Source organism: Macaca thibetana, chromosome 2 (genome assembly GCF_024542745.1).
Source record: "Macaca thibetana thibetana isolate TM-01 chromosome 2, ASM2454274v1, whole genome shotgun sequence".
NCBI classification, from domain to species: domain Eukaryota; kingdom Metazoa; phylum Chordata; class Mammalia; order Primates; family Cercopithecidae; genus Macaca; species Macaca thibetana.
This window is the reverse complement of record NC_065579.1, coordinates 153,810,876-153,838,444: the sequence shown is the minus strand read 5'-3', so window position 1 is coordinate 153,838,444 and position 27,569 is coordinate 153,810,876. Positions and strand designations below refer to the sequence as shown.

General features: G+C 39.4%; 2 protein-coding genes across 3 annotated transcripts in view; both read right to left on the bottom strand.

Annotated features, from left to right (window-relative positions):
* The window catches only part of HGD (homogentisate 1,2-dioxygenase), a 55,399-nt gene extending 38,874 nt beyond the window's left edge, over positions 1-16,525 (bottom strand). For both annotated transcript variants that reach the window (XM_050781890.1, XM_050781891.1), the window contains exons 1-4: positions 16,054-16,525; positions 10,844-10,915; positions 9,945-10,033; positions 5,461-5,566 (exon numbers count right to left, since the gene is read on the bottom strand). In XM_050781890.1, coding sequence (XP_050637847.1) covers positions 5,461-5,566; positions 9,945-10,033; positions 10,844-10,915; positions 16,054-16,068 — 282 coding nt within the window. In that variant the 5' untranslated portion in view covers positions 16,069-16,525. The remainder of the gene's footprint in view (positions 1-5,460; positions 5,567-9,944; positions 10,034-10,843; positions 10,916-16,053) is intronic.
* Positions 16,526-17,497: 972 nt separating this feature from the next.
* Positions 17,498-27,569, bottom strand: part of RABL3 (RAB, member of RAS oncogene family like 3) — a 38,236-nt gene continuing 28,164 nt past the window's right edge. Inside the window, exons 6-8 of the mRNA XM_050781900.1 lie at positions 25,196-25,267; positions 21,626-21,664; positions 17,498-21,060 (exon numbers count right to left, since the gene is read on the bottom strand). Coding sequence (XP_050637857.1) covers positions 20,995-21,060; positions 21,626-21,664; positions 25,196-25,267 — 177 coding nt within the window. The 3' untranslated portion in view covers positions 17,498-20,994. The remainder of the gene's footprint in view (positions 21,061-21,625; positions 21,665-25,195; positions 25,268-27,569) is intronic.

Below are 27,569 nucleotides of genomic sequence, written 5' to 3'. Positions count from 1 at the left end.
TCTTTAGTTAGCTTTGAGGTATTTCTACTTGGTCCAAATTATACTGGTTAAGAACCAAGAGGTAGGCCGGGCGCGGTGGCTCAAGCCTGTAATCCCAGCACTTTGGGAGGCCGAGACGGGCGGATCACGAGGTCAGGAGATCGAGACCATCCTGGCTAACACGGTGAAACCCCTTCTCTACTAAAAAAATACAAAAAAAACAAAAAAAAACTAGCCGGGCGAGGTGGCGGGCGCCTGTAGTCCCAGCTACTTGGGAGGCTGAGGCAGGAGAATGGCGTGAACCTGGGAGGCGGAGCTTGCAGTGAGCTGAGATCCAGCCACTGCACTCCAGCCTGGGCGACAGAGCGAGACTCCGTCTCAAAAAAAAAAAAAAAAAAAAAAAAAAGAAACAAGAGGTAATTTTCTCAGCTGAGTCTCAACTGAGTCAATAATCTGATTTTTCAACAATCAAGAGGTTAGAGATGAAATAAAGAAAAGTAAATTTTAAAGGACCCTTAAAGAGAAATGCTAATTCAGGAATTCCAGCTGAAATCTGTAAAATCATGGTTAAAATGGATATAGATTAGTTCATTAAATTCTGAGACTTCAGAAATTAGAGGCAGACACATAAAATTAGGGATACTTCCTATGTGAGATAATAATGAATTGAATTTATGTCCTCAGGCTGAATTTAAATACACTCAAAAAGAGGCTACATTAATTCTGGGATAACTGATTAAATATACACTAAAGAAAATGAAGGCTTTAGGGGGCGCAGCCCCCAGTCTTCCTGAGAGGGTGTCAAGGATGACAGTGATGACAGCATATTGCATGATGCAGTCTTTGGGACTAAACGTTACACACGAGGACACATCAGGCAATTCTCAGGTCTTCAAATTCCCAGAGATGACTAATGTGGATATTTGGTGAGGCTGATGCAATATTGGATTTGGTCTATGACAGCTGAAGACATGCCTATCACACAGGCTTCAGCTGGGAAGGACTGTCAGAGGGGCACCTAAATATAATTTTCTCAGCCTTTCTTGCTGAGAGTCTGGAGTACATATTTGGAGGAGGTTATGAGGGAGAAAGTGATGAATGCAAAATACTGTGGTTAAATAATGAAGTATAAAATTGGAAAGAGATATTAATGTGTAAAGAAGAAAAATGAAAAGACAAAAGGGTAGATTTTGCAAGAACAGCCAGGGTTTATCAGGGAAAGAGAAGTAGTTGGCAGGTGACAGAGGTCACAAGTCAGAAAGATCATAAACTGCTACCTGGATGGAGCCAGTGTTCACAGAGACACCGAGACACTATTGAACTCTGAGGCACATCTCTCCCAGTGTGTGTGAAGACAAGATCTCAAAGGAACAGGGAAGATATTGGAGAAGAAATTCATTTGGTGGCTACCATACAGAAAGTGTTCAGGGAATTCAAAACAGGAGAAAGGCAACAAGCTCAAGGACAAAAGCAAAGCCATTCTAACCATAGGTTAGGATGGGAAACATGGGAAGTGAGGAGAAGGGGAACAAATATGGGCTGACAGTCTACTAGAAAACAAGCAGAAACTTCTAATACAGCTATTATTATTATTGTTATTATTATTTTGAGATGGAGTTTTGCTCTTGTTGCCCAGGCTGGAGTCCAATGGCGCAATCTGGGCTCACCACAGCCTCCGCCTCCTGGGTTCAAGCGATTCTCCTGCCTCAGCCTCCTGAGTAGTTGGGATTTCAGGCATGCGCCACCATGCCTGGCTAATTTTGTATTTTTAGTAGAGATGGAGTTTCTCCAAGTTGGTCAGGCTGGTCTCGAACTCCTGACCTCAGGTGAGACTGGTCTCGAACTCCCAATCTCAGGTGATCCACCTGCCTTGGCCTCCCAAAGTGCTGGGATTACAGGCATGAGCCACCATGCCCGCCCTGATATAGCTATTTTGATGCCTCTGTGTTAATTCAAGCTTCTTAATCCAGTTGCTTCAGACTTCTTGTCAAAATGTCTGTCAACTATTTATGAAATAATGAATTAACATGTACAACTTATATACGTGACTCTCACTTATGATGGGAGACTTCCAGTAATATTTTATTAATTTCTACAATATTTTTGAGTTTTTATAAGTATATGTTACTGATATAATCAGACAAAGCTAAGCTGGGTGCAGTTGTTCATACCTGTAATTCCAGCACTTTGGGAGGCTCAGGCAGGCAGATCGCTTGAGTCCAGGAGTTCGAGACCAGCCTGAGCAACATGGTGAAACCCTGTCTCTACCAAAAATACAGAAAACTAGCCGGCCATTGTGGTGCATACCTGTACTCCCAGCTACTCAGGAGGCTGAGGTAGGAGGATCATCTGAGCCTGGGAAGTCAAGGCTGTAGTGAGCTGTGATCACACCATTTTACTCCAGCCTGAGCAACAGAGTGAGACTCTTGTCTCAAAAAAAAAAAAAAAAAAAAAAAGCTAGAAAAATTCTCTTAGAACAAGGTTATCTTCCCTGGATATGTCACCCAAACTCCAAAATAATTCCTATGAAAGGGTGTATTCATGTTAAATAAAATGTGGCAATGATAGTCAAGGAAATAATAATATATAATAAAGGAATATTACTGAGCATATTACACATCACACATTTTCCTTAAAGGTTAGGTTTAAAACCTAATCCCTCACCCAAATTAAACTATATAAAAATGTGGCTCCACTGTCGTCCACACAACTACAAACAAATCTATGAAGATTTATTAAGGTTGAGAGGATTAGACAATTGTGATTGATATGAGCAGGGAGGAGCCCTGGAACTCCCCAGCCTACCCTGTCAACTACTAGTGATTTGATTGCTATCTTGAAGCAAAATAATAATAAATAATTATTTATTATTAGAAATAAACAATAATTTAAATTCTCCAAATCTGCCCATGGACTTTTCTTATAATCCCTCATTCAGTTAACTTTATATACATAATTACTATACCCATATTACTTGAACCCACATGAGACTCAAGAATGAGGTGAAGTCAGGGTCCCCAGGTTGTGCCCTGCACAAGGGCCTTGTCCGACTGAAGGGGAAAGGGAGGAGCTGAATGCCCAGCCTGTGTCCCTTTGTGTCGGGGACGGAGTCTGAGGGATTGGGGGTTAGAATAGGGGCTGCATTTTGCAATGTGCTTGAAGGCAACATATAGGCCAGCTAGGGACCAGGGAGGATGTCTGCTTTATGCATTAAACTTCATGCAAGTTTAAGGGTCATTATTTAGACTAAATGTCTTAGTTTCAAAGTGGCTATGAGGTAGACAATATTTTAAACACCAATTCACATTTTTCCACCCTAAATGCCTCCCTCCCTTCCTGTCCCTGGTAGAGAGGGGTGGTAGCATACAAGCAGACGCTTACTTTGCTGAGATTTCCATAATTAAGACAAGAGAGAGAACTGGGCAGGAAACCAAAAGTGTCTATAAATTATTTTGACTTTTGTCTTATAAAAAGTCTAAGCACTTAGGGGAGGGATATTTGCAGGTATAGACAAAATGTCTTGGTAAACAAAGGAGAAGCAGGAGATTTCCTTGGGCTGTGGAAAGTGGGGGTAGGGAGAGAGGGAGGGAGGGAGAGAGAGAGAGAGAGAGAGAGAGAGTAGGAGGGAGGGAAAGATGGCAGAAGACGACTTCGGAGTAAAACATAATATAAAATGTAGAAATAAATTTACCTGAATAATGTAAATTCAGGTAAATATAAACAGCTGTATCAGAATCATGGTTCTTGCCTGTCACATGCCAGGCATTGTACAAAGCAGGTTCACACCTATTCTCTCATAATCTTCACAATAGCACTGCAAGGTAGATGTTATCATCCCATTTTAGAGTTGAAACATCATAGCTTAAGACACAGCTAGTAAGTAGGGGGGCAGGGATGCAAACCCAGGTCTGTTTTTCTTCCTGCCTTACATACCTATTACCAGCGACATGTACCTAAACTCAGGGACAAAGGCAATACACTGGGGTTCTCAGAAGGTTAAAAAAAAAGAGAGCTCAGTCCATTATAGCACTGGGTCTATCTCATTGCTATAGTACTGGTTCTGTCTCATTCTATCTTATATACTCTGGAAGCAGAGAAAAACCCCACTATTACTAGACCAAAAAGAGGAAACACCTAGAAAAAGAATGGAAGTCCTAGGTCTGAAGAGACTGTGATAGTGATCTGTGACCACAATAGACTTACATAATTCAGCCCAGACAGCAAGACTCTCACCCCTATGCCAGATTTCAAAGGCCTCTCTTCAAAGATATCAGTATTGAATGTGTTTTCTGTATTTCGTGGTAAGTTTAGATTAACAAAAAAAACCTATGAGCATGTAGATATTTTGACCAACCTACATAATTTCCACTCATCCAATTCACCTGAGCAGTTCTACTAAGTCCGAGTTACTCCTGTGCCCATCTATATGCCATTAGGCTAGAAAGTTACAAGTTTATGTGTGCACGTGCACACATGCGCGCGCGTGCGCGCGCACACACACACACACACACACACACACACATATACATATGCAGGCTGTTAATCAAATTTATCCTAAATCTGCCTCCTTACATATTTTAAGTTCTGCCTAAAGGTTTCTCCATACATAGTGAACCATAACCTAATTGGATGTGTAACCTACTCTTATGCCAATCATTGTGACACACCGTTAAAGCTGTGTTCAAGAAAGTCATATGCTGAGCTGCAATCAATCTGGCTATTTCTGTACCTCATTTCTGTTTTCCGTACATCACTTTCCTTTTTCTGTCCATAAATCGTCTTCTACTAGTATCTGTGCTGGAGTCTCTCAGAACCTATCCTGGCTCAGGTAGAACAATTTGTGAATTGGCCTTTACCCAATTAAATTCTGTTAAATTAGATTTGTCTAAGGTTTTTCTTTTAACAATATGTATATACATAATCAATCAATCAGCTCCAAAATTCCCACCTCATATGGTTTGGCTGTGTCCCTACCCAAATCTCATCTTGAATTATAGTTCCCATAATCCTCATGTTTTGTGGGAGGGACCTTCACAGTGGGAGGTAGTTGAATCATGGGGATGGTTACCCTCATGCTGTTCTCATGCTAGTGAGTTCTCACAAGACATGATGGTTTTATAAGGGACTTTCCCCCTTCGCTTAACATGTCTCTCTCCTGCTGCCATGTGAAGAAGAATGTGTCTGCTTCTCCTTCTGCCATGATTGTAAGTTTCTTGAGGCCTCCCCAGCCATGCAGAACTGTGAGTCAATTAAAAATATTTCCTTTATAAATTACCCAGTCTTGGTTACTTCTCCATAGCAGCGTAAGAATGGACTAATACACCACCCCAGTTTGAGCAGAAAACAGACACACTTTAGCATTTATTAAAATAATGCTTTAAAAAGCAACCTATTTTTTTCAATGACCATGGTATTCTATTTAGGTATTTCTAGTCAAGGCTTTGGATACATGATATGCTTCAATTCACAGGACCAGGTTACCTGGTTAGGATCAGGATCAACTTCATCCCAGTTGTGAGTGACATGGCCTTCATCAATGGATTCAAAGGGCTTGTGAGAAACTGAAGGTAGAATCCTATACAGCCAGCTAGAGGGAAAACATATGAGATATACAAGCCTTAGAGTAATGTTTTAAGTGATACACAGAATGACTCAGGCAGTACCATCAGGAAGACACGCAAGTCAACAACGACCTGTGGACTCTAATGTGTGAAGCTGTGAAGCAATGTCACGGCATTACTTTTTAATGGCCATCTGCTGCCCACAGCCCTGGCCTCTTCTCACCTTTTCACTCCACCCATCATGTTTCAAATTGACTTTGACTCATGCTTATTTCCATGCGGCCAAAAAATGAAGAATTGTCTTTTCTAAAAACTGCAAGGAAGCGGGGAAGTACCTTGGTGGGTATCTGTGTAGGAAAATCCATAGAGAAACATCAGCTTATGTGTCTCATAGGATGCTAGTCCCTGCTCTGGAAGGCAAGAACAACGAGTTCTATGTAGCTTGAGAGAATATGGGTGGTATCGTTGTTATTTTTGAAATAATAAATCAATTTTCTCCTTTAAAATCATAAAAGTAATACATGCCAATGGTAAAAATAATTCAAGTAATTAAAAAAGTCCTGAAAGGTAAATGGTGCCTTCCTCCTTCAGTTTCTTCAGGGCTATTCCTCAGAGGCATCAGAGCTTAATGATTTTCTTATATATTTCTTACATATTCTTTCAGATACATCCAATGCATTTCTAAGCAAAATTGTCAGATCATTTTAATACTTTATTATCATACTAACCATGTGTGAGTGCCTGGTCACCCACATCTTCACAAATCTGGAGTATTGCTAAAAATTTTAGTGTTTTAGGTGAAAAATAGTATCTTATTTTATTTTGTATTTCCTTTATTAGGATTTATAAAATACAAAATATTTCCAAAAAACAAGTCTATTCGTTTGTTGATTGGCTCTCTATAGATTTTCTATGAATTACTTGTAAAAGTCCTTTATCATTTTCTATTGGGTCTGTCTTTTTGATACTAATTTATAAGAGAAACAGATGCTGCAGAGCCTGTGGAGAGATAAGAATGCTTTTACACTGTTGGTGGGAATGTAAATTAGTTCAACCATTGTGGAAGGCAGTGTGGTGATTCCTCAAAGACCAACAATGAGAAATACCATTTGGCCCAGCAATCCCATTATTGGGTATATACCCAAAGGAATATAAAGCATTCTGTTATGAAGATACATGCACACATATGTTTATTGCAGCACTATTCACAATGGCAAAGACATAGAATCAACCCAAATGCCCATCAATGATAGACTGGATAAAGAAAATGTGGTACATATACACCATGGGATACTATGCAGCCATAAAAAGGAATGAGATCATGTCCTTTGCAGGGACATGGATGGAACTAGAAGCCAATATTCTCAGCGAACTAAAGCAGGAACAGAAAACCAAATGCCACATGCTCTCACTCATAATTGGGAGCTGAACAATGAGAACACATGGACACAGTGAGGGGAATAACACACACTGGGGCCTGTTGAGGGGTGGGAGTTGGGGGAGGGAGAGCTTAAAAAAATGGCTAATGTATGCTGGGCTTAACACTTAGGTGATGGGTTGATAGGTGCAGCAAACCACCAGGGCACACACTTACCTATGTAACAAACCTGCGCATCCTGCACCTTTACCCCAGAACTTATAATAAAATAAAAATAAATTAACGCCTCTGTACTCCAAAATTTTAAGACTGTATGTCCACGTTTTATTGTAGTACATTTATGTCTTTATTTGTTTTTCTTTCTTTTCTTTTTAAAACGTGTCCTCTCTACCAGGACCAGATCTCAGGCTTCAGTAAGGGAAGAAGACTCTGTAAAGGAATCCTAAAGGACACCAGGATGAGAACCTTCCAGAAGCTGGAAAGGACATTGAAACTCACTAAGAGGGACCCAAGTCCTTTCAGAGGCTACTACACTGACAAAATACAGAAGGACAATGGAAGACCAGACTTGAATCAACAGGCTCTGGCCCTTTTAAGCCCAAGGACAGTCTATCTCAGTGGGTTGAGTTGGCCTGGCCCAACATTGAGCCATCTGGGGGAAAATGGGCCACATCTGTTTAGTTTCCATTTGATTACTCCATCTCCTCATGACGTGACCTCGGACCTTGGTCTTACTAAGCCTCTCCAGCTCCCAGTATATGAAGTTCAGAGCATGTGTGTATGTCTTGGAACCACCTGTGTGATTCTGGGAGAGTTACTAAACTTCCTGAACCTTATGTTCTTCATCCTTGTCTCCTAAGATTGTTGTGAGGACTCAAAGAGTTTGTGTACCAAAAATGCCTGGCATACAGGAGGTGCTGGCTTATTAGACATTTGTTAAATTGCCTTTCTTCTCTTAATCTTCTGAATTTTTATCACGGTCCACATTTTCCAAATTCTCTCTCCTCACTCTTGCCTTTTCGAGACCCAAGGGATCAATCAACTAGCTAATCTGATAAAAATTAATCCTTGATAGGTAGGTAGGTAGGTAGGTAGACAGACTCTTTAATAGTTTTGTGGTGGCCCTGCATGCTGTGGTTCAGATGAGTAGTAACTAAGAATTTCAGGCTGGCCTACTTTTGGATGGGACTGGTCCCATCTTCCCACTGGAGATTTTGAGTGGAAAGCCTTTCTACACAATTCTTGTGGCTATCTTTGAAGAGTTCTTCTAAAGAGATGGGTGAGCCATACCTAGTATCCCTTATTTTTTAGCTGAGTTTATAAAACTCCCCAGGCAGCACTACATTGCCCTGAACAGAGATTTAATTCTGATTCAGGGAACAGTGCCAGCTTCTTAATGAAATGCCAACAGCTCCTTTTCAGCCTCCTGGAACAAAGCTCAGCTCCTGCTGGCTGAAGATATTGCTGAATAATGGGGACAGGCAGCAGAATCTGGAGACCAGGTGGCCTGTTAGGGAAAGGGCCACAAAGTCAAGAACATAGTCATAGAGGCCAGGTTGTCATAAATTAGAATGGACAGAATTATCTGTGTGCTTACCTTACCCTGTCTATTTGGGCTTAGAGAGAGAGAGAGAGAGAGAGAGAGAGAGAGAGAGAGAATTAAATAGTGATGGAATTGTCCCCTGATTTTTGACATGTATAGAAAACTTTCTCTATCTCTTCCTCTTTCCACTCACATATCTACTGAGAGAAAAGCACTGTTGATACTGACATTGTAACATAGCACCTGCCATATATCATGCCCAGTTCTCTTGACAGCCTCCTAGAGATACCCTGGAAATGAGGCAGAAACTCTGCTATGATGGCAATACTTAATGATAGTTATTATGACAATAACTAGCATTAACTGAACACTAACCATGTACCGGGCAATGTGCTAAGCTAAGATAATATGCTTTACACACATCCTTTCTTTTAATCCTCACCACAGCTATGAAATAGGTACTATAATTATCTTTGTTTTACGAATGAAGAACTAGAGGATCCAAGGGGGCAGATGATTTACCTAAGGCCACACAGCTGGAAAAGGAGCCAGGATTTATACTCAGGGGGCCTGCCTCCAGGGTGGCCATGATTAAACCGTGCAATCTTTATCATTTGTTTGGTCCATTATAGTTTTGTACTTACTATCTCATTTGCTTCTCAGAAGGATCTGTGGAGATAAACCCAGGCTGCCCTAATAAGCAGTACAAGACCACAAGCCCTTCTCTCCAAGTCTCTGGTATCAGCAGCATTCCTCTTCACAAATGCCTTAGCCTAAAATTTCTATAACTAGACACCATTTGTTTAAATCACAACACTTACTGCCTCCCAAAACTATAACACATACTGCATCCAACCTGAGTTAATCAAGGGATCATGTTCATTGACCTGGATGTAGCATTAGAGCAAACATGGAACATGGCATACTATGTTAATGAATATGATGGTTTCTAGCAAAGGCAAATTCCAGAATAAAAACCTTATTAATTCAAACCACAGTGGGCCTTAATACATGACTTTTAACTATCCAAGCTTGGATTACCCAACATTTTCTTGCAAAGACCATACCTCTAGTCAGCTGAGAGAGATATTGCTCTGAATCTTCCCTAATTGTGACTTTGTCATTATAAAACAAAACAAAAACAAAACAGGTAAACCCCAAGCCAAAACTCAACAGGACAGTCTTTAGAAGAAGGCCAAACTATTAGGAATATCTTCTTCTGAGTATAAGAGATAATTTGTAAATGGAACTGGACATGTGTATTTTCCCGGCTCTGTGCAGTTTTCCTTCACCTTCTTCCAGTAGTCACTTGGTGCTAGCTGGGAGGAAGTCCATTCTCTTCCGACTATGACCCAGACCATAGCCTATAAGAAGCAGGATCTTGGGCAACTCTGGGAGGCTGTGGCCCAGGGGAAGGAGGCAGCACAAAGTCCCTGTCATAGTTCCCACAGTCTACAGGTCAGAATTCATCTAATCCTTGTACCTTCTCTTATTGGTGCTCCGTGGACAAGTGAAAGCCGATCCTGAGAGCTGCTCAGCGTAGAGATTGTAGGGGCAGACCTGAGGATTATTCTGAAATAAAGGATGCAATAAACAATATTACTCCCATCTGAAAAGCATCCCACCTTCCCACCAACCAACTCAGTAGGGGGATGGGGATACTCTGGGCCACTGCACATGACCATGTCCAACCCAATATGTTTCTTGTAACGACTTCTGATGTGACTTGCCCCCCGATTATAAAAGTAATATATACTTATTGTAGAAAATGTATAAACTATATGATATCACCCATTATCTCACAACCAGAAATAACAGAGTGTTAACATGTTGGTATTTTTCCTCGCATTCTTAACCTCCAAAATTGTGACGCTATGATACGTATAATCCTGTAATAATCACGCTTTTTTTTTCTTTTTTTTTTAAGAAAACATTATACCATGAGGATTTTTTATGCCATGATACAGCCTTCAAAAAGTTTTGAAAATATTTTGTTTACTGTGTTGTTGCTTTTCTAACCAGCAATAGTATGAACATCTTTGTGCATACATGTTAAAGCATCTTGTTATTTTCTCATAATTGTCACATCCATGGTGCTCAAGGGGAATATGAGGAATTCCCCTTAACCCTGGATTTTGGGAATCCTACTGGAAACCCTACAGTTAATTTTACTAGTTTGGATTGGCTGCTGTGCCACCAATCCAATTTTAATCTTTGTATTGTCATTGCTCTGTATCTTCATTGCCCCTATGACTTGGGAAACCCCTAGACAGTTCACAGGCTAGACTGGAAGAGCCACAGTGGGTGGAGGCACTTTGGCCTGAAAGCTAGTGATCCAGGAATAGGATTCAGAGCTCTTCTAAGCACGTTATTTGCTTGTACCTGTCCTTCTGGCAGGGAACCTGGGCAGCGAGGATCCTCTGAAGCACACTCATTCCCAAATCCAGAAATGTACTGTATGTGACAAAGACATAAATGCCACCATTAGTAGGATTTAAAGAGCATTTCACAAAGTTGGCAGTCCACAAATGTAAGAATTTCTATATAGACATACATTTGTGTATGACGTTCTATGTATAATATCTTTACTGTGTCTTGACATATGAATCATTTAGGGAAGACAATATGCTTTCTGTGAATTTTAAAGACTTCCAATTAATCAGAAGAGTGCTGGATATTGCATAGACCTCTCCACCTTTAGCTGTACTTAGCTGATTTATGGGTCTACACTGTAACCTCCCTGAACTTGAGACTCCATTTCCCTTTCAAACTCTGGAAAAAAAAGAAAAACCATCTAGGAAGAGATGTGTGGGTCCAACCCCTGACAGCAAAACCCTCTGCAAACTAGCCTTGCTGCAGGCAGAAGCCTCTGCTATCTGCCTCACCTATGGAACACATCTATATTTGTGTGAATGCATGAAAATAAAGTTTAAAGATATGGGTGGCCTTCAGGAGACATGCTAGCCCAGAATCTTTTCACAATGATACAATGAAACCTACTCTGATTGCCATCTCTTCACTTCACTCCCAGAGGAAACAAAAGTTAAAAGGTTTCTCAGCAAGGTTAAGTCACGGGGAGCTCCTGAAACTTACTCTTACAACACTCAACACACTTGAGAGTTCTTGTGCACTGTCTGGCTCTTTTGCTAGCCTAGAAGCTGCATGAAGGTGGGACTATGGCAGTCTTGGGTCAGAGAAAGTAATCAGTGGAAATCTATTGATTGATTGAGTTTTTCACTTAAAGCCAATTCTAATATAAGTGTATGTGTGCTGCTGTAAGTAGGGTTAGAAGCCTCTTTGCTCTAACTTAAATACCAATTGATTTTAGCCCAGGATAATGAAAGTGCAGTCTTGCTCAGCGAGTGAAATGCCGCCATCTGAACACATCTCCTTAAGAGATATAAGAAGGGTGGAAGCAGGTGAAGGGTAGGCCCTCCAGAGTGCTCAGCGGCATGGAGATGTAACAAGCCTGGATGTGTGAGTGATGATCAGGCCAACAACAGTCTATATTTGGAAGAAATATCAGATGTGAATGTTATGACCTGGGAAGCAATGGAAGTGAAATGATTCTTTTTGCCTTCAGACTCAATATTTTGCATACTTGAAAATTTGTCATCACAAAAAATACTAAGCTATATACTGATTTGTTAAAAGCAGCAGCATGCAGTTAGGATATCTTTGGGGAAATGGCAGAGGCCATCCAGCATTCTGATTCTCCGCTGCATCCAATTTTCTTCTCTCAAAATGAACCCCATGCTCACCATCAACGGGATTGAATTTGAGCTGCTGAGAATTGGTAATAACCCCAAATTATTTTCAATTCTGTGAAATGGAATTTTAGACCAGCCTATGACTGAAGCCACTGGGCATTACAGTGCCTTCGCTTTGTTCAACTGCCGCATTGTTTCTCTCTGCAAGAGAGGAAAGAAGGCTGGAGTACAGCTGAGCTTTCTGGCAGGCACCGGTGGATTTATTCATTAACCTTCCCCATTCTTTGTAACTGCTTGCCTCAGAAGAGAGTTCAGGGTTATGTGTTTGCAACAAGAGCTAGTATATATGTTTCTGAAGCCCTGGATTCAGACTGTGCTTTAAAAAATAGAAAAGAAAGTAGAAAGAACAGCTGGTGGTTTGGAAGGGAGCCACCAAGCACCAAGAGGTGTGAGTTCTGAATCCGTTTCTCAATCTTAGCTGCAGTGCATTGGCTAAAGAGGAAGGTGAAAACTGCTGAGTCACTATCAAATCGATTGGTTTTTCTGATCCCCTGAGAGAAAAATTACAGATGAGTTTATTACAGCTTTAAAATGCCATGTCCCTCACTGCCAAAGGCATCTGAATTAAGGAAGCAGTATTCGCAGCTGCTTTCTCCAGACATTGAGCTCAAGGACAGAATCTGAACTCTGCTTTTATCAGCTGCGAAAATCCAAGCATTCATTTCCAGCTGGTTCAGTGCCTATGTAAAAGTATATTGGGTACAAAAATAAGACTAAAAACCTAACATTAAGCAAGTGTGTTTGTATGTTTTCTACAGTTCAGATTTCTGAATAATTTGATCCGACAGAAAAATATGATTTCATTTCTTTTCAAGAGAATTATATGCATACTTTCTAAATGCAAGAATAAATTTCTGAGCTCCATGTGACTTTAGTACCATCAGTTCTTTGGCAGCTTACCAGTATACAGCTTTTTAATTCTCACCTGGTCCCCAGGATATGGTTTACTTGTCAGAGTAGTTTTATGAGGTGCTTTCTCCTGACTCTGATTCTAGGTAACACCTGATGAGATGAACAGATGGTGCACCTCACTTCCTCTTACTGGGCATGAAGGAAAGAGAGAGTAGTCAGGGGAGAGATGAAACTACTGCTACATTTTTTTTTTCTGTGGAAAAAGAGTCTAATATTTCTAGTTAACCTTGATGGGAACATAGAACATAGATTGTAAAGAGAACTTGCAGATTATTGCAGTAGGCTGAATAATGGCTCGCTCTGACAGATACGTATGGCTTAACCCCAAAACCTGTGAATGTTACCTTTTCTAGCCAAACAGACTTTCGCATATAAGATTAAGGAATTTGGGATGGAGAGATATCCTAATTATTTGGGTGTATCCTAAATGTCATCACAAGTGTCATTATAAGAGGGAGGCAAAGGGAGATTTGACTTATAAGAGGAGAAAAGGTGATGTGATTACAAAAGCAGAGAGATACATTTTTTTTAAGATAGAGGAAGAGGCTACAAACCAAGGAATGTCGGTAGCCTCTAGAAGAGGAAACAGAATCCATGGAAAAGGCAGGGAAACACAATCTCTCAGAGAGTCTCCAGAAGAAACCAGCCACACTGACACCTCGACTTTACCCCAGTGAAACTGATTTCAGACTTGTGACCTCCACAACTTCAAGATAATAAATTTGTGCTGTTTTAAGCCAATAAATTTGTGGTAATTTTTTACAGCAGCAACAGGAAATCAGTTGTGTAGAATAGCAGGCTCTGTCTCTGGCTAATCATTAGAATCACTCCAGAAGCTTGTTACATACAAACCCAGAGCCAGCGAATCAAGGATTTGGTGGTGGGGCTCAGAGCCTGAATGTTAAGCAAGCTCTTTGTTTCAGAAATGAGGAAACCAAGGTTGGGAGAAGCTAAGCAACTTACTCAGATACACAGGGTATTTCATTTTAAATTTAATTTTATTATTGTATCTTTTGAATTTTCTTCCCCTAGCTGTACTTTTGTGTAAATGTGATTTCATTTATGGCTTTGTGTTGACATATTCATTAAAATGAAGAAATAAAAGATGAGAAACAGTTTAAACATTATGTAATGTTTATTGAGTAGAATGAATATGATGCAATCCGGTTTTCTGTGCTCGGATTCCTGACCTCTGGAGTTAACCTTTCCTTGTAAAGATTAGACAGCAGGCGGGGAAGAATGCCTTTGAAACTGAGAGCAAAGACTGGCATGCAATTTACATTGATGTCCTGGTGCTGTGCATAATAAGTTGCTTAAACATGACAGCAGGATTTTATATATAATTTATTTATAAATGGTAAAGATGTTTCCAACCCCTGCTGAACTTCCTCACAGAATGTTCATCAGAAAACAAAGTTTCTATCTACTCTTTCTTCCAAGACTTCAACTCCTACCATTGACATCATGACTCTCAGTTCTATTCCCCTTGCCCTGCCCACTCCCCTGAAATCCAACCACCACCTAGGTATCTCAATTTGGCTGTCCTTCCATCAACTCAAATTTGGCTGACAGAGTTTTGGATTCTAGAGCATGCAGGCATTCTGTATGTGCTGTGCCTTTGCACTCACTCTTTCCTCCAGACCCCATCCTTCTTCACTTGGCCAGTTCCTACTTCTCTCTTAAGATTCAGTTTAGGTACAGGCTCCTTTAGGAAGTTTCTTTTGACTCTTCCTAGCCCAGACTCAGTTCCTCTACTATATTAATCTGCAGTATCATGCACTAGCACAAAATATTTGCTGAATGAAAGAATGAGAGTTAACTTTTAGTCAGGCATAAAGATAAAAAACCAAAGTCTTTCACTCTGGTGTTGAGTGTTTTCAGGATTCCTATCAAATAGGAAGGTGTTTGATTCTTCAAACTCAGAAACACCTCCCTTTAACTGATGGATTCTTCAAACTCAGCATCAGTTAGAGGGCATTAGGGCACTTCTCAAACCCTGCATTCTGGGAAGATGTCTGTTGTGGGGTGGTCTGGCCCACTAGGCCTGAGCCAAGGTTCTGGGCAGTTCTGTTCAGTTACACATGCATGTGTTGAGCACTGATGCAAGCCTGGGCTGGGCGCTAGGCATGGCTTCAGATATTAGGTACATATTCTGTTTTCCTTGCCTTAAGATAACCAGTCTAGTAGGAGCCACTGAGGCCCCTTTTTGAGCCTAGACTTTGCATTCAAACATACCCTGGTTCTAATCCAGTCATCTATTGGCAGTGACCTTGGGCAAATCATAGTCTCTCCAAGCATTACTTTTCTAACTGAAACAAGAACCTCTCTCTACACGCCAGATTTATTTTGAGGATTATGAGTTAATTCATAGTTAAAATGCCTAGCGCCTAACAGCATGTAACCCACACATACTTTTCAATTGCGCATTACTTAAAAGAAGAATGATTTCCTAGAGGAGGTGCTAGGGCTTCTACTGGCCAAGGGCTGATGGCTGATTCAGAGCCTCAATTAACTAAATAGATTAAGCATATCTAATTGGTCACCGGAAGTGGTCCATGAAGCTGTAGCAATGGGAAGGTGTCAGAGCAGGGGGTGGGAAAGAGACATGGTGAGAAACGTGTGTGTCCGTAGTGGAGGGGAGCTCTTAGGATGTCTACAGATTTCCAAGACAATAATTGAAACGAACAAAGGCAAGGGATGACCAATAAGAGCTTCATTTCTTTCCTTTGTTACCCTTCCCTTGTTCTTCAGCCCCAGCCATGCCCAGACACCACAGTGAAGCCTCTGAACACAGGGGTTTGAACCAGGGCCTCTCCCAGTCTTTTCCAACTCTGAAACCCTGGAGTTCTCAGAAGCTTCCATAAATTTTGGCTGAAGAAGGCACAGTAAACTTGCCAGCTGGTTTCTTACCTTTAACTCAGCCATTTTTTCTGTCTTCTACGTATGATGACTTCAGGAAACCCAGGCCCAGAGGATATAAAGCCACAATGCTTCTTTCTCCTTCAAACCACTCTTTGGATATTCTGGTTCCCACTGCTTCACTGCGCTTCACTGGTCAGCGTGTCACTCAAACTAGCTGAAAGAATTGCCTAACTCATACATAGGGACAAAGTCCAACAAGCTTATTGAACAGGTTACACAAATGCTTTTGGTTTTTACAGTTTGTTCCTAAGTGTTTGCAGAGGCTTCACTCCTCTTCACCTGAGGTACAGATTGACCAATTATTTGTTCCAGTTAAAAATAGGCTTATTTCAAAAGGCAGAGAATTTGAAGCTATCAGGGAAAGGAACTGTGGCAGATAGTGCCTGCTGTTTGTGGTGGAGGATTCTCTGCTCAGTCCTGACTCAGGTTAGGAAGGAACAGGGCAGTGCTGAGTCTCCTGGAGAGCAGTGAGAACACCCCCAGATGTTTACCAGCTGCAGATGTTTACACTGGGGTAAGATGTTTACACACAGCCACCTGAAGACAGGGACCGGGACCAGAATCAGTTTTCTGCAGGTGCTTCCCAGGAATGGGCTCAGGTTCTTGGTTGAATCATTCAGAGCCTGAAACATTTCACTTAGAGCAAACTGAGATGTTTCCTGCTGCTCCTTTTAATTTCTTAAAGTACATTTAGTTTTCTTATACATTCTTTAAGAGTTTTGTTTCCTAATGCCTTTATACTTCTAAAACAGACCAAGGGATTACTTTCCAGCCACCTCCTCTATGACTCCCTTGCTCTTCATCTTGGCCGCTCTCCTTGGTCATTGGCAGGTAGCAGCTTCATGACTAGTAGTGTTCAGAAAGGGGAAGACATATACTGAGTGCCTGCTTTTGTTAGATTTTTCCATATCGAATTCCACAAGAACAATCTTGTAAATTAGGCATTATCACAACTCAAATGCCAACAGACGAGGAAGTGTAAATGAATAAAGTAGGCTAGCTGATTTTTCAAGATAAGATGAAGCTCCAATTTTTAAACATTGGCAATTAGAATGAGAGAGAGAGAGAGAGAGAGAGAAAACACCCTGTGGTTGATGGCAAAAATGCCCAAATTCCTCTTGTACACTATCGAAATGAGGACTCAGAAACTCTGATTACGGGAGCAATTAGGTGCTCTTCGCCTCAGTCTGATGTCCCTGCACATCAGTTCCATGAAGTCCATTTTCAGAATGAACAGAAAAACAACAGTGTCAGGGCACCTGGATTATATCATGAATGCCTTAAGTTTGAGGAATTCTAAGAACCCGAGCTAAAACTAATATGGATCAATTCTTTTGGAAATAGCTTTTCTTAGAGCACTGTAGGGAAGAAGAGCTTTCTTTCTTCACACATCACTAGGTTCACAAATGAGGCACCTATAACAAAAGACAGATTATTGAGAAAAGCACACAAATTTATTTACCGTAAGTTTTACATGACAGGAATCTTCAGAAATGAAGACACAAAAGAAACAGAAAAACTTGCGTATTTTTATGTACAGTCTCATGCAGAAGTATAATCAGAGGACAAAAGGACATAATCTAATGGTAATAAACTGGAGAACTTAGCAAGTCCTATTTGTCCAGATTCTTCTTGGTGTTTCTGTATCTGTGAGGATATAGGGTACCTATGGAATGAAGGTTTTATGATCTACTTCAGGGGACAGTCACTTAGGTTTTATGGCCTGCTTCAGGGGAGAAGGGGTAAGAGGAAGGTATGAGAAACCTTGCTTCTGCAGTTTTCTCAAATATCAGGGTACAATATTTTGGGGTTGTGTGTCCTGAATCCCATCAACATTAAGATGGAGAGACCAGCCCAAATCTTTAGTTGGATTCCAACTAAGTCTTATCCACCCAAGGGACAGAGGAGTAGTCATAGATACGCCTTCACATCTGGTCACCTTCATTGGTTAGACACTGAAATCACAACAGGAAAAAAAAAAAAAAATCTTTATTGCTACCAACTTGTCCCATCAAGAGAGTAAGATATACATATGTAAAGAGATGGAGTCCCACTCTATCATCAGGCTGCTGGAAAGCAGTGGTGCAGTCATGAATCACTGCAGCCTCAAACTCCTAGGCTCAAGTGATCCTTCTGCCTCGGTCTCCTAGAGTGCTGGGATTACAGGCGTAAGCCAGCACCCAGCCAATTACACTTTTTAAAAAATATTTTGACATTTATACTTGTTTATTATCTAAAAGCATTTTTTTTTACCAATAGTTCTCAAGAAGTCCTAGCAAAAATTATGCTTCATGCTTTTTTGAAGAACTCTAGCTAATAACATTCATTTGTGCAAAAGCCTTATTATGCTGCTGCTAATAATTGAAACAAATTTACCTTAGATTATTAAAAACTATTTTTTTCTTGGAAAACCTTAATTCAAGGAATCAAGCTTGGCTGCAGAAAGAAATAGAGTTAAGGAATACTGTTAATTTTTCCAGATTGACCCTGGAGTCATCAGCAATGGTTTATTTATTTACTTATTTATTTAAGATGGAGTCTCACTGTGTCACCCAGACTGGAGTGCAGTGGCATGATCTTGACTCACTGCAACCTCCACCTCCTGGCTTCAAGTGATTCTCCTGCCTCAGCCTCCCGAGTAGCTGGGATTACAGGTGTGTGCCACCAGGCCTGGCTAATTTTTGTATTTTTAGTAGAGACAGTGTTTTGCTATGTTGGCCAGGCTGGTCTCAAACTCCTGATCTCAAGTGATCCACCCACCTTGGCCTCCCAAAGTGTTGGGATTACAGGGGTGAGCCACCGCACCTGGCCTATTTTTATTTTTTAAATAAGATAGAAAATAAAAAAATCAGGGTGAATTTTTTTTTTAAATTAAAAGAAAGAGGAAGAAAGCATAGGGAAGGAAGGCATTTGATTTATTTCTTAAAGGAGAAATACAAAGAGCTTTAGTTGGGTTAGGTCTCTGTGTAGCATTTCGTTTCCACTTCCCAACTCTATAGCCTATCCCACAACACATTTGTGACCAATTCTACATATAGATCATGATTTGCATAGCTTTCCTTTGTGTCAAAAAGAAACCAGGGCTATGTCCTTTCAAAGAGGAAGTAAAGAAAGGCTGGAGAACAGTCTAGCTGATGAAAGCTGCTTTAAAAAAGCCATAAAAAAGGATGAGTTTGTGTCCTTTGTAGGGACATGGATGCAGCTGGAAACCATCATTCTCAGCAAACTATCACAAGAACAGAAAACCAAACACCACATGTTCTCACTCATAGGTGGGAACTGAACAATGAGATCACTTGGACTCGGGAAGGGGAACATCACACACCGGGGCCTATCACGGGGAGGGGGCGGGGGGAGGGATTGCATTGGGAGTTATACCTGATGTAAATGACGAGTTGATGGGTGCTGACGAGTTGATGGGTGCGCACTCCAACATGGCACAAGTATACATATGTAACAAACCTGCACGTTATGCACATGTACCCTAGAACTTAAAGTATAATTAAAAAAAAAAATCCTTTTCCAAATTCCCAAGACTGCCTTTCTAAAAGGACTCTCTAACATTCTTATTTTAATATTCTCTTGCAGCATACCTTGATTTCCAAGGTACTTCTGAAACCTAATTAAAATGGAATAGAAAGTGAATTTGGTGTTTTCTACCTAGGTTTTAAATGAGAAATGAAAACTGTATATTTATTATTATTATTTAAAAGTATGGAGCAAAATCAGGAGTGCAGACCTGCAGCAGAGCCGGAGAGAGAATATGAGTGATAAAGTGTTGAATAAATTGTTTTTAGAAATCAAATTCACATACTAAGGAAGAACTGGGGCAGAGAAGATTAAGCAAGCAAAAAGATAGATTAAAAAAATGATGAACAATTATGGACACACACACACACACACACACATACACACACACCCCACCCCCAAAAAGCTTTGGAGTGATTATGAAATCCAAGAATCCTAGTTCATAATTCATGTAAATGTGTTGCTGTGGAACTTATTTTTACTCCTCTCCATAAATACATTGTTGACACAAGAATAATATTCTTAGTTTTCTGACTATAGCTAAGGGACATTTCAGGAGTTGACTTTTCCTTAAAAAAAAAAAATGGAGAGGAGGCTGTACATCTCTCTCATTGCCCTTGCGCAGGTATTAGATTTTGCCCTACCTATTTCCAAACAGAAAGCCTAGACTGCATACAGCAACAACCTTAAGAGTGAGGGAGTTGCCAATTTTTTCACATCATTTTACCAGAATTCTTTTTTTCTGGTATTGCTGTTCTCTATGTATTATTAATTTGTATTTATATTTAACTCTGGCTATCAGTCCACCTCTTCCAGTCACTGAGCCATTTGCAAAGGAGAGAAGAGGGAGCCAAGGGTAGATATTATTAGGCATTCCTGTGTGTGACGAGGGTGGAGACAAATAACACGATCTTGCATCTTTGAAAATGACAAAGATTGTTTGGGGTGGACAACTCAAGGGCTGGTTAACAAGGCCTTTTCCCTCAAGAAGGTAAAACAATAGAGATACATTTTTGAAGTACTTAATTAAGCTTTCAGCAATGTGTGGGGAAAAAGTACAGACCCGTAAAAACCCTCCCGTTGTAGGCAAGAGTAAATTTTCTCTGCAGTACACTGTCATTGCTCATTTACTGCATCATTTTGACAACATTTCATATTTCCACAAGGCTTTTACATAATCTATACACAGGGACAGAAAGGTAAGGAACACAGAGAACAGGGACAAAGTTTGGACCTCCCGTGTTGTCACTTCCTATCATTTTTCCATTAAAGGGTGAGGCTGAAGGGTAGCATTTAAGATGATTTTGTTAAAAGGCTGTGATGGTAATAACTGAACACAGCAAGAGGATAGCTGTGAAAAACTGCCACTGCTTGCTCACTCTTCCAAAGGATGAGTGTAACTCAGTCATAATGAAGGCTCTTTAATGTTCCTGCCCCAAATCTTTTCCGATCAGGAAAGCCTGGAATCTGTAGGCAAGAAAGATAATTATATTAAGTCTCAAGCAATAAAAGTTCAAATACTAATAGTAATTTTTCCCTTCTTTTCCATTTCTGTATGGCAGCGTGTTGTTCCTTAAAAAAAAATCAGCTTTCTGAGGTTTTACTCAGAAAGCCACAGATTAAATAATAAAAATAAATTTTACCAAAATGGAAAACATTTGCCAACAAATTGGTGATAGTGTCATCTAAATCAGAAAGAATGAAGGTAAATCTCATAATACCTACTAGACTTTTATATAAATTATTTGTATTGTGACAGACCCTGAATGTATACTCTTGGAGTCCCAAGCAAATTATTTTCTTCTTCTATTTTATAACACAATCTTATTTCTAGATTATTCTTGTTTCCTAGATCCTTATTTTCCCTTTGTTCTGATTTTCCCCTTTTGTATTTAACAGGATAGAAGGAAATCAGTTGCTTGTGCCTACAAAGGGCTTTTCCCAACTTTTTAAAACTACTTCTGAACTTAAATTTGGAAATCACCTATCTAAATTTAAGAATCTATTTTATCAAGAAAAGATAGATACCAACCTGATTACCTTCTCTTAAAAAGTATCTCTTCTCTATGACCTGTGAAAAACAAAGATTTTAAAAGCTTAGCACACATACCTGCAAAAAGTGGCTAACTGAAACAACCACTAATGGTACTAAAAGGAATATATCCAAACTAAGAATCTTTTCCGCAGCAGTAGACATGTAGTAGAGTGAGCTAAAAATCTGGTGTTAATTAGATCAGAATTGTGGGAGTATTTCCATAAAAGCCTGCCTCATTCCAAAATGCATTAATGATAGATCAAAAAATAAATAAATAACAGAAACTAAATAATGACAGAATGACATAAGAACCCATGCAATTCTTAGAGTATGGCAGCAAATCTGACTCTAAGTTTCCTAGCAGTCAGTCCCAAAAGGTACTAACCAGAATCCATAAGATAAAAAAAGCACTTGCCTGCTACAATAGTCTTGTCTATTTCTTAAAGAGGGGATTGTTTAACATAGCAAACCACCACATCCCTATAGTAAGTGGTGAAAAATTCTATATGTCCTCAATATAGACAGATGACACAACATCAAAAGCAGTCTAATGACTGTTGTAGAAAAAACAAGTTCAAGCAGTAGATGTACCTGCACAAATCCATCACCATTATTGAAAAGAAACCCTCAAAATATATGTTCAAATGTAATGAGTTTAAGAACACCATGTTTTCATTTTTTTTCCCCAAACTGCTGTGAACACTAAAGAGCACTATGTTTTCAGATGATGAAAAACATTTTCAAGAAAAATAAATTCTGTTCTGACACTTCAGAAACTGCAGTGGTTACAGAGGAAGTATTATAAATGTCTCTGATTTAGGATGGCTTGACTACGATTTTTTGACTTTATGGTGGTGTGAAAGCAACATGCACTCAGTAGAAACTGTACTTTGAGTGCCCATACAATAAGCATTTTTTCACTTTCAGTATAGTATTCAATAAATTACATGAGTCATTCACAACTTTTTAATAAAATAGGCTTGTGTTAGATGATTCTGCCCAACTGTAGGCTAACGTAAGTGTTCTGAGCATGTTTAAGGAAGGCTAGGCTAAGCTCTGATGCTTGGTAAGTTAGGTGTAATCAATGTATTTTTGACTAACAACATTTCCAATTTACATGGGGTTTACTGAAATATAACCCTATCGCAAGTTGAGGAGTATCTGTATTTCCTTTACACAGACCTGCTGTGATAAGAAAAGTTAATCGGATAATGATACAGATCAGCTGGAGATGAACTCTAAGACATTCAAATCTGAAATTACGCAGCTAAGAGTTCCTCTGAATTAGAACAGAGCATGTTCTTCTAAGGCCAAGGCCAGCTTGCTCTCTCTGGTACGACAGCGATTCATTCAGATTCTTGCTGTCTTAAAGACTATAGCTGGATTATTTTTAGCCACAAGACACCAGGGCAAAGTTGCATTCACTTACCCCAGAGGTAGAAAAGTTGGTTTATCATTAGTGTACATCTTAAAACAATCCCACAAAAACCAAGAAGGAGACTGATTCCCTTTCCTGTCTATGGTAGGACAGGAAAATCTGATTATTCTGGAGTGTGAGGAGTTACTATTAGAAGGAGTTAGACTTCCTTTTGGAGAAGAAATCTTTTTTTTTTTTTTTTTTTTTTTTGAGATGGAGTCTTGCTCTGTCACCCAGGCTGCTGGAGGGCAGTGGCACGAACTCGGCTCACTGCAAGCTCCGCCTCCCGGGTTCACACCATTCTCCTGCCTCAGCCTCCCGAGTAGCTGGGACTACAAGTGCCCACCACCGCGCCCAGCTAATTTTTTGTGTTTTTAGTAGAGATGGGGTTTCACTGTGCTAGCCAGGATGGTCTCAATCTCCTGACCTTGTGATCCGCCCGCCTCGGCCTCCCAAAGTGTTGGGATTACAGGCGTGAGGCACTGTGCCTAGAAGGAGAAGAAATCTTTATGCTAAATTCTGGAAGAACTGATGTATAGAAACTGGGTGAAATTTGGTTGTCAGCTCCTTTGATTTCAGGCAACCACCTCAGTCTGGAGGTCTGGCCAACCTCCTAACCCACATACATTTTGTTGTGATTCAGGCAATAAAAAGAGAAGTTACCTTTTTGGTTTTGGTCATAATTCTTTACCCCTGACTTGCAGCGTGTACTCCTGATTTTTTAAAAAATAAAGCCTTGCCTGACAACTTGGATTATACCAGTCAATAATCCAGTTTCTCTAGGATGTAATTTAGTATATCTTATTTTTTAATTTTAGAACTAATAAAAATTTAAATTTAAACAACATACTGTGGGATCTTCCCAGGTCAGGGCAGATCTGTAAGATGTTGCTCATAGGGGACAAATTTTGTATTGATGCGGCCACGGATCTAAACCAAATGGAAATTCTTACATTTTAAGTTTGAAAGCAATGTGGAGAGAAAATCTGGCTCCTTGCAGTGCTGCACAACATTTTTCATGTCATGGCACACGTAGAAAATGCTGATATTTGCACAGCACACTGGGGAAAATGGAAGAGGCTGCCAATCACCCAACCCCCCACCCTGAGGGCTCTGGCTGCTCTGAGAATTGAGGGAAATCAGTATCTAGGTACATCTGTACCCTATTTGCCACATACCAGTTAAGAAGTTTTGCAGTGAGGCAAAATTTTCCTAGTGGCCTAATATTAATCGAGGAGGGTACTGGAGCTTATCTAATGCTGACAAAAAGGCCGAATATTAAATCCCAAATTAACTAAACCTGGGGCTTATCTAATGCTGAACAAAACGGCCAAATATTAAATCCCTAAACAGTTAAAAGAAAAAAATGATTGCTAAAGAAGAGCTATGGGGAAGATGATTTTCTTAGGAGATGTCACTTAAAAAGAAATATAACACAGGAGTTAACCTTTTTCAATAATACAGGCAGAAAGATCCTATTTTACCTTACTATGCAATGTCAGCATTGGGCAAACAACTTAAACTTGGTCAATACTATGTGCAATGCAGTTGTATGGCCTTGTGAAGGAAAGACAAACAGTGCTCAAATTTACCAGTATGCTGAGTCATTCTACATTTTCCTTCCAGTTGAGGACAATAAAATGATGTTAGCAGAGAGTCAATAATTGGAATGCAAATATTTCTGAGAGGGAAACACTAGGAAATCTAGAAGACGACATTACCTTAAAAGGTAACAGTAACATTTATGTGGAGAATATTAACAGCTGGGAGAGCAAAAAGAACTCAGGGCTTTAAGCAGAATCTCCTCAGTTCAGTGCCTTTATGTGGGTGGGAGGGTGAATAAGTGAAAAAAAGAGCTAGAAAATGGGTAAATAGAAATTATTTTAAGGAGAGGAATTAGATATCTTTTTAAAACCCCCATTTAAATCCAGTAGCTTTTACCCTTTACTTAGAGAACACTGGTGATGGAATAAATATGTCAGCAGGCCTTGGGCAATTATACCAACAGATAAGAGAGACCAAAACAAGTATTAGTCAGGCTGTGAAATTTTGGACAAAAAAAAATAAAGGGTCACAGGATTCTACAAAAAAATTTTAAACTCTCATAATATATAAATTAAGTTTAAAAATAACTTAATTGAAGCCATTACCTTATCAAAAAACCTACTGAGCTTGACAGCATTGGAAGAACCTGCAGCTAAGTACCGTGGATTTGTGCAGTCCTAGAAGATAAAACATAAGATCCACAAGTGAAAGTTAGGAAACCCAAGCTCTTTGCTATTCATAACTCATCCTGTTGCACATTTCTATAGGCATAATACTGTTAGGTATAATACTCTCGTAAAATATTCAAATAATTTTCAAATTATGGTGCACAAAGCAAGGAGGAAAGTACTAAAGGAAAATACGGTCACTTAATCTTTGTCATTTAAACAATTTTAGAGTATATCAAATCAATGTATTCATCAAATAATTCACAGAGGAAGACAAGATTACTAATATTTTACTAATAACAAAACCAAGGTACTAATGGAGTGACCTACCTACATTTACCCTGAAAACCAGAGAGACAGCCATGAAAAACAGTAAGCGTTTCACTTTTGTACTCGTTATTCACCAGTGCTCAACTAATTTAGTACCATGCAGTTCATATGAACTGCAGAAAGCATGAAAATAAGGATTTAGAGGTGCAAAGAACAAACAGAACAATTGCCAAGGGTTTCTCTTTGGATGCAAGGTACTACATCTTTTGGTAGGCCACAAACATATATTATTTTTGGTAATAAACATCTACTACTATCGTTTGATAATAAAGATATATTACTACTCTTGGATGGAAGTTTTTTATAGGGAAAAAAAATGGGCCCAGAAGGGACAGAACAATCTGGAACATTAATCATTACAATAACTTTAAAACCTTAAAAGGCCTACTATTCGATGGAATCCCAGTGTAGCTGTTTTGTTTTTTGCTTGTCACTCTTGACTTGTCACCTTGTGAGATAGAGTACTTTGATTTTTACCTGAAATGTACCTAAGACCAAACTATAAGGGCTACCATGTAAGCTCCTTTGCAAGCATGAAATTTTATCTTTTAGCTATACACCCTCTGTGCCCCTAGAAATTACTAAAATTACTATTGTTACATTTATTCTGTTTTTGTAATCTCCAGGCCCACAGGATTCCTTTCTAATGAAGCCTCCTGTTTTATTCATATGCAACATTCCAAGGCTCACATTTTAAATTTTGGCCAGAAATTATAATACATTCTCCAAAACTACAAAAAAGAGAGGCTACAACAAAGTTGTCAAAGATCACAGAGTACTAGAAATCAGGGGTCTTCAAAGCCAGCAAGCTCTAAATCGGAATACCTATTCCAACATTTCTACTCTGTGTAACATTGGTTAGGTAACTAAACCTTTAAATTTGGGCTTACTGATTTGTGGAATGGGGATAACAATATTTTATCTGATGGGATTTTTGTGAAAAATTAAATAATCCATACCTGGATACAGTGGGTAGTAGAACATTAGTCCTTCTCTCTTCAATCTAAGAAAATGCTAGCAGAGTGAATTTTCAAGCACAACAAGCACTTACCATAATAAAGATAATTCCACATATGGATTACATAGACTGAAACATCATTGCACAAACTATGGTATTTGAAATAGTGTTTGAACACATTTCTACAGCAATTGGGGCATATAAGAGACAAATCTTAGACCTGTGGTAGAAACGTTTTATAAAATAGATATTGATTAGCTAGTCATCAGAATGTCAAAAGTTTGAGACAATTCTAAATAGAGCTGAAGTACTATATACAAAAACTAAAGCAAACAAAAACACACCCCCAAAACCTTAATTCCATGGTACCATAATTTCAGGTTGAGCAGCCTAGAGAAACACTATGATTTTTGGGATGAGAAATTTAGAGCTGAAAGAGTCATCTGCCATTTATCATAGCTGAGGGAAAAGTCTGAAAATTAATAGCTCCAAATAGCTTGTCTGAGCTTGAGAAAGGACTATTAACCAGGGAAGATACTTCAATATGATCACTTCAAAGTAAATACATAACAGAGAAAATTTTTTACGGGGTACAATAAGCCTAACAGGATTTTAGAAAATAAGTAATCGTTCACCTATTTATAATTTAAACAATTTGCATTTATTCAGGCAGTTATTTATTAACTTTGATTCCACCTTTGATGTATACATTTGTTAATTCTTACTTTTCTACAGTTTCAAGTAAATTTATACAGTAACTGATGTTAGCACTAATATTGTTACATTAGTTTTTATTTGAGGCTTTATATTTAATTGCTGAATCTTTTTGATGGCTATTTCTTTTTGAAACTCTCATATTCAATCTTCTTCCTCATTTTTTCCTCCCTTCATTCTCCGAACCTCTCCTAGTCTTATTTGTGCTGTGTTCTTGAAGCTGTACACTGATAAAGGCCAAAAACATGTTATATTTGAACTCTTTGGGGACTGTGTGTGCTGAAGTCTCACTAACTGAGTACCTTTACA